Source organism: Echinops telfairi, unplaced genomic scaffold (genome assembly GCF_000313985.2).
Source record: "Echinops telfairi isolate 266 unplaced genomic scaffold, ASM31398v2 ScPeMD7_7410;HRSCAF=8448, whole genome shotgun sequence".
Classification (NCBI taxonomy): Eukaryota; Metazoa; Chordata; class Mammalia; order Afrosoricida; family Tenrecidae; genus Echinops; species Echinops telfairi.
The window spans coordinates 16727501-16734425 of record NW_022111310.1 but is presented as its reverse complement, the minus strand read 5'-3'; the positions used below and the strand labels follow the sequence as shown (position 1 = coordinate 16734425).

General features: G+C 51.7%; 1 protein-coding gene across 1 annotated transcript in view; it reads left to right on the top strand.

The window, feature by feature from the left end:
* WDR31 (WD repeat domain 31) overlaps window positions 1–6919 on the top strand; it is a gene marked incomplete at its 3' end in the record, with an annotated part of 18917 nt that extends 11998 nt beyond the window's left edge. The window contains exons 4-9 of the mRNA XM_045296635.1: window positions 144–288; window positions 390–490; window positions 1164–1231; window positions 2045–2186; window positions 5091–5253; window positions 6882–6919. Coding sequence (XP_045152570.1) covers window positions 144–288; window positions 390–490; window positions 1164–1231; window positions 2045–2186; window positions 5091–5253; window positions 6882–6919 — 657 coding nt within the window. The remainder of the gene's footprint in view (window positions 1–143; window positions 289–389; window positions 491–1163; window positions 1232–2044; window positions 2187–5090; window positions 5254–6881) is intronic.
* Window positions 6920–6925: the final 6 nt, after the last annotated feature.

The window sequence follows — 6925 nt, the reverse complement described above, 5'->3', positions numbered from 1 at the left end:
GAAATGGAAACTGACCTGTAGCTTTTAAAATTCATTTCCAAAAGTCTGCGTGTGGAAGGGAGTTATGCAACCAGCCTTTCCTTGTCTTGAAGTCAACAAGTAAGAATGCCAAGGCGATTTCTTTGGGATTTCCCCCTGAGCAGGTGGCCTGTATCCACAAGTCGAGCCAGTTCTTCAGCGCCTCTCGGGACAGGACGGTCCTGATGTGGGACTTACATGCTTCCTCACAAGCCAGGCAGCAGTTCTCAGGCCATGCCATGGTGGTCACAGGGTTGGCCGTGAGTCCAGGTAAAGCGAAGCAAATCTCTTTCGGACAAACTTTGTGCTCTCTTAAAATTCTCTAGTCAAGCCCCACCTCATAGGCCATCTTCCGGCCCTTGTTTCCAAAGACTCCACCCAGCTGTGCACTGGCTCCCGGGACAACACCCTGCTGCTGTGGGACGTGGGAACTGGACGGTGTGTGGAGAGAGCCGAGGTGTCCAGAAACCTGGTATGAACTCAAACTCAGTACAGAGCAGGGCAGCAGGTGGGAGCATGCATGGGGCTGGGAAGGAACCTGGATCCCCGCAACTGGCACTTGGAGGCGTGGGTCCCAATTCCTGCCCTCCCCTAACTTTCTGGGGAGCCTGAGTGCTAGGGTTATCGGATCAAATGCTGCGTGAGCATCTGTCAGATTTCACATGTTCATCTGTGCTCATTTCATCAGTGCCTGCCTGTGTGCTCGCCCTGTTTGTGGGCTTTATAAGGAGAGAGGGTCCTGTCGCTGTGGGTTATTTTGGAACCTGTTCTATGCCTTGTCATTAGGGGGCTTCAGTGATAGGCTCTTCTAGAACCTGTGAGAAGCATTTCAGTAGTCTCACCTCAGGGCAGTGCTCTCCTGAGCTACCTCTGGGCTGGAAATTCTCAGAGCTGGGCTTTCAGGCCCGCTGAGGGTAGCTGCCACTCACAACTGACCCAGCTGCTATTGCTGCTGCTGATAACCCAGAAGACACAGGTAGCGCACGACTGGCGTGGAAATACAAAACATGAAATTCTTCTAAGTCAGGTTTACTAGTTCAGTGTACTTGGGATGTTGAGAGGCAGTTTGGCAGAGCTCACAGGAAATTACGGCAGAAGACTGGGACTTAACAGGAAGACTTTTTGAAAACGTTTGTTTCTTCCAGGTCACTCACCTGTGCTGGGTCCCCAGAGAGCCATATACCCTCCAGACCTCTGAAGATAAAACCATCAGGTGGGTTTACAGCGCAGGAGGGGGAGTGTTTCTGGTGAGGTGTGTGGCTCTCACTCCGCTTCCCCATGTTGCTGGGTCTCTCACCGCGCCTTCTCCTCATCTACCCCTCTCCTGGCCCGTGGATCACCTGGGAAGAAGGTGGAAGCTGCGGGGTCAGGGGAAAGCTGCTGTTCTTGGTGGTATCCACGCAGCTAATTCTTTCAGTCCCCACGGTGCGATGGTAATCAGCTTAGTCTCAGGAACAGTCTCTTCCAACACCTTCAAGCTGCCTGACTGCTACCTGCTCGCCCTGCTCAGCAGCTTCTCGCCTGGTTATCGGTCGGCCAGTCCTCCGTTGCTTGGCTCTCAAGCACAATGAGGACCCATGGCTCTCAAAAGAGGTGCCACTTAAAAAGTGGTGGGAATGGACAAAGGTGGGGGTGGTGGTGGCGGGAACGAGGCAGAGGGATCCAACAGAACAATTAGGATCCCTGACCAAGGTGTTCCAAAGCCTGTGGGCCTCTTGTCTGATTCTGGAGTGGTGAATGTCCCCCTTCATCGGTTGTACGCAGTATCTCAAAGGACTAAATTAACCGATTAACTTGCACAGTTAAGATCCTTGGTCTGCCTTCCTATCAGCGAGCTCTCAAAGTCGATCTCGGATGTCATTCAGTTTGGGGGTCTCATACTGACCTGGTTCTCATTGCTGTGATTCGCTGACTCCAGACATTCCATTCTGGTGGTCCTACACAGGAAAGAGCCAGGCTTGATTGCTCCTTCGTGGGCTGCCAGTTCCGCCACATTCACGGCAAGTTCGTTCCTACTGCCTTTCAGATTATGGGACAGCCGGGGGCTACAGGTAGCTCATATGTTTCCTGCAAAGCAGCACATTCAGACCCACTGTGAGGCCAGTGAGGATGGACACCGGTTTATGTCCTGCAGCAGTGGCTTTGGAGGGGAAGGCTGTGAAGCCACGGTAAGAGACTGTGTGGGATGCAGGGGTCTGGAGCCCTGGGGGTGGAGCCAGGTGGACTGCTGACCACAGGGTCTGTGGGTCAAACCCACGAGCCAGTCCTTGGGAGGAAGATATGCTTATCTGCTCCAAAAAGATTTTACAGCTCTAAAACCCTGCAGTGGGTTACTATGAATCGGAATCTACCGGCTGTGAGCTAGTTACTGTTGTAATTCCCTTTGTTTTTTTTAAAACATTTTATTAGGGGCTCATACAACTGTTATCGCAATCCATACACACATCAATTGTGTAAAGCGCATTTGTACATCATTCTCAAAACATTTTCTCTCCACTTAAGCCCCCGGCATTAGGTCCTCATTTTCCCCCTCCCTCCCCGCTCCCCCTCCCTCATGAGCCCTTGATAGTTTATAAATTGTTATTTTGTCATATCTTGCCCTGTCCGACGTCTCCCTTCACCTACTTTTCTGTTGTCCGTCCCCCTGTAATTCCCATTTTATAGACGAGGAAATAGAGGTGTGGCAAGTTAAAACTTCCTCCCCAAGCCCACCACCCTAGTAGGTGGTAGATCACGGAGCTGAATCCCAGCTGAGCATTCCCAGTTCCTCCCGCTGCTCCTCCGATGGCGCGGTTTCCTCCGACTGCTGCATTTCTAGGACAGTGCAGCTTGCTCCTCTCCCTGAACGTTACTCTTCAGGTGTGATCTGATTTCTAGTCACAAGAATGGGGCTGGCGGGCCTGTCAGGTTCCCTGTGTAGACACTAGTCCTCACGTATCAAGGCCCAGCCTCCAGGCATGAAATCCGATGTTTACACTTGAGTGTACTTATGAGAAAGTGCTACAAAGTTCTCAAAGGACCCACAAGGCCCAGAGGCGGATGTAAGACAGCCACTGAGTGATCACGGAAGGCGAAACAAGCCCAGACCTTCTCATCATTGCTATCGGACTTGAACTTTTCCTTCCCTGGCCACGAGAAGACAGCCAGTCTTTAGGCTGCTGGGGCCATGGTTGGTACTGCATCTAGCCAGGGAATGGATGGGCAGTTGGCGCTATGAAGCAGGCAGATGAGGATACGGAGTGCCTTGTCCACAAGGGAGGGCTCAGATCCAACCTGAGGCAAAGCAGGGGCTGTGAGGGAGGCAGGGGTGTAACTCTCTGGCTGGGTGAGGATGAGGACTGGCCATGCCGTTGGGAGGGGCTGGGGAACAAGGGGGAACCTATCTTTCTCATCACTGGTCACTGGGGTGCCAGGCTGCTGTCTTGACGTAATGTAATGCTGCTGCTGAAAGTCAAGATGGCCGCACTGCATTAGGCCAGCTGACTGATTGAGGGAAGCAGAGAACGGGAAGACAGTGTATACAGGTGAATCTTTTATTCGCACGTATTCAGAAACCTGGCAGGCTGGGTTTCTGGGGTGCAGGGAGGCCTTCACCTTTGTGAGTTGGAGACAGTCCCAATCATATTCTCATAATTAATATTGTTCCCTAACTATATCCTCTCATAATAGTGCTGCCTTAAAGTAACCGTTTACAAACACATGGCTGATTGCTGTGTACCTGGCAGCTCTAACTATAGGAGCAGACAGGTGCTATTGCTCTCTAGGCTCTGAGGACAGCCACTCCCCCTTATCGGCCCCCAGCACTGGTGTTAGGTTACTCCTATGTATTCAGGGACCTTTAGGGTTAGGACATAGCCCACTTTGTTATGTATATGGCTACCTGTAATTAGGGGGGATTTGCACGTTTGTTGGAAATACATTCTCTCTCTCTGATCGGACCTGGCTCCTAAAGTCATGATTGCGAAGGTGAGGCCTTGCATGCTTTATCTTGTCTGGTGTCTCTGTAATTTACCCCTCAATTACACAACTGCCCCTTGACCCATTCGGTTGTGGTGGCTGGTACCCCACAACAGATGGCCTGTCTGTCTCCTCTCGGGCCACTTTGTTCAGCTTCTTCTAGTTGGCAATCGATCCATTGCTTTGTGTTCTTTTGAAGCTCAGCGTTCCAGAACTACCATCTGTACCTGTTCCTTGGGTTTCTCGTGTCTTTGTCCTAGAGGTCTGTGAAGCAGGTCTGCATGGTCTGCTATCTTGCCGGACTCCCAAGGTCTCTTTCCTGGTCAAGACCTTTAACATCATATTGATTAGCAGTGGAAACTGTGTGCTTTTTGGTGTGGCTCCTGATTTTAAGAGGAATGCTTTTAATACAGCATCATTGAAATATGAATGACTTTTTTTGTTGGGATTTTTCATTTTATTCCACGATTTTCTCCCCCTCTATTTGAGACCACCTGGTCTTCCTGGTCAGATAAACTCGGCTCACTGCCATCGAATCAATGCTGACTCATAACGAACTCCTTGTGGGTTTCTGAAAGCCCAGTGTTTCTCCCTCAGAGCTCCTGGTGGTTCCGAACCAGTGACCATGTGGGTCAGATTGAACTGGTGGAGTCGCCCAGACTGTGGTCCAGTCACTTCCGGTCTGGACTCCATTGTCAGCCGAACAACAGACAGGTCTATCAAGGAAGAATAACAGTGGGGGTGCACACCTAGTAGAGTCCGTCACTGAGGTCAGTAAGGCAGCATTTACCCAAAGGCCAAGTTCAGAGAGTTTAGGAGAGAGGGAGGATTGGAAACAGGGAGATAAGAGATGTTTCCTTGTAGGATTGCAATCAGTAACATGAAGCACAGTATGCGTAACTTGTTAAATGGAAACTTTACCTGCTGTGTAAACCTCCTCCCAATCTGCAATAAAAAGTTTAAAGAAAAAGATGATACGGGGCAGCTGGATGAGCAGGTGAGTGGAGGGAGCGCTGGATTATGGGAGGGTGGAGAGCTGCATCGTGATGACAGCGAGCCGAGCACGCAGCCAGAGGAGTTTGCACTTGCAGACTGCTTTACGCTCCTCTCTGCAGCTGTGGGACCTGCGGCAGAGCCGCAGCAGCGTCTGTGAATACGTGGGGCATCTCCAGACGGTTGCATCCTGTGCCTTTCTACCAAGATCTGTGGCTTTGATGCCCGTAGTCGCTACCTCATCCCATGACTGCAAAGTGAAGATCTGGGATCAAGATTCCGGAGGTAAGGAGCCTGTGATCGTTGCTTGTCAGAAGATCAGTGAAGCCCTAGAGACTTCCATGAAGTTTTCTCTCTCTTGCCTAGCGTAAGCCAAACTACCCAGGCCCTGCCACGCTCCAGTCCCTTCCTGGCTAAGGGACGCCAGAATCTCTCTCGGGCACCACGTTGTGCAGACTCCTACCTGAGCGTGCAACCTGGGAGTGCTCGGACGCTGCCTTAACTTGTGGTGCGGCAGTGTCTGGATGCCGGGCAAGCACTGCCCCTCCTGACTTCATTTGTCACGGACTAACATGCTCTCGGGGGGTGGAGTCAGGATAGGCTCCCAGGGACTCTCCTATTTCCCTCAGAAATGAAGGTCTGAGATCACGGTAAGGTTTTGACACTTGAACACACCAGAGGAAGCCAGATGTCTTAGGGAGCACAGCGCTCCTGAGTCCTCCATCAATGGCACACCGGGCCCGGCTGGCTCCTCTCGGCCAGTTACTAGTCAGGTCTTCCGAAAGCCAGTGCTTACATTATGGTGCTTACAATCTGCTTGTGAGCGTATTCACGCTGTGAACATTTTGGTCAATGCTAAAACTGGAGTTGGCTTCTTAGTTTTCCTCTCAGAAAGCTGGTCTCTCCCCACTCCCTGCTCTTCTGGTTTGGCCACGGAGTTCCTCCAGAATCAGGAATAGCTTGAAGTAGAGAACTTTACACCATATCCCCCCACACCCATCGTCCAGAAATTCATCTCGAAACATGTGGGGTCAAGTCTAGTGACACTCTGCTAACAGCGGTGGCACGAGGTAGTGCTGTCCCCAACCTAGAATTCCCTTTCCCCAGTTGCCTCTGCAGCCACTGGGGGAGGTGGGCTGAGCAGACTTTTTAGATTGAACGATCACAAACTGAGACCAGGGCAAAACAAGGTCTGCAGTGCCAGCCTGATGGGGTGGCGCAAATGAAGGGCCATTGGGCAGCTGTGCTTCTGAGAGAGCAGCCTCTGATGTGGGTGCAGGGAGCCTGCAGCAGCTGGAAGCCCTCAAAGCTGGCTCCCCCACAGGGCTCTATGAGCCTTTGACCTAAAGCAGAGGGGGGCAGCCTTTTTTTCTGCTAAAAGCCTTTAGGACACTTATCATCCTTGGGCCATACAAAATTACCAACCTTGAACTGAGCCTGCTCTGTTTGGTTAAACACTTCACTCCCCGCTGCTGGGATGGCTGGACTGGTTTCTCTTTGGTGAGGCAGGTGATGTTAGCTGCTATTAATGACTTCCTAGGCCTTACACAAGCCTGAGGGCCAGGTGTTCCCCACTCCTGCCTTAAAGGGAAAGAAGCAAGGCCCATAAGAAACCAGCAGCCGAAGATCAGTATCCCTAGGCAAGTAGCTGAGGGCAGGATTTTATGTCCTTAGCAGGTGAGGCCCAATTGTGGGGACATCATTCCAGGTGTCCCTGGCCTCTCTAGCTGGAGCTTAGGGATTGACCCCTCTCTGGCTTCCCAGCTGGAGGGCTTTCCGGGAAGTGTGCAGTGCCTCTCTCACTTGGGTTCAGCATGGACAGCATGTAGCTCTCTTGCTTGGCTGTCTGAGGAAGACGGCACTTCATGGGCTTGTACTCTTGGTCTACCTGTTGGTTTCCCTTTCCTCCCTAGCCTGCCTCTTCACTTTGTCTCTGGATGGATCCGGGCCCTTGACT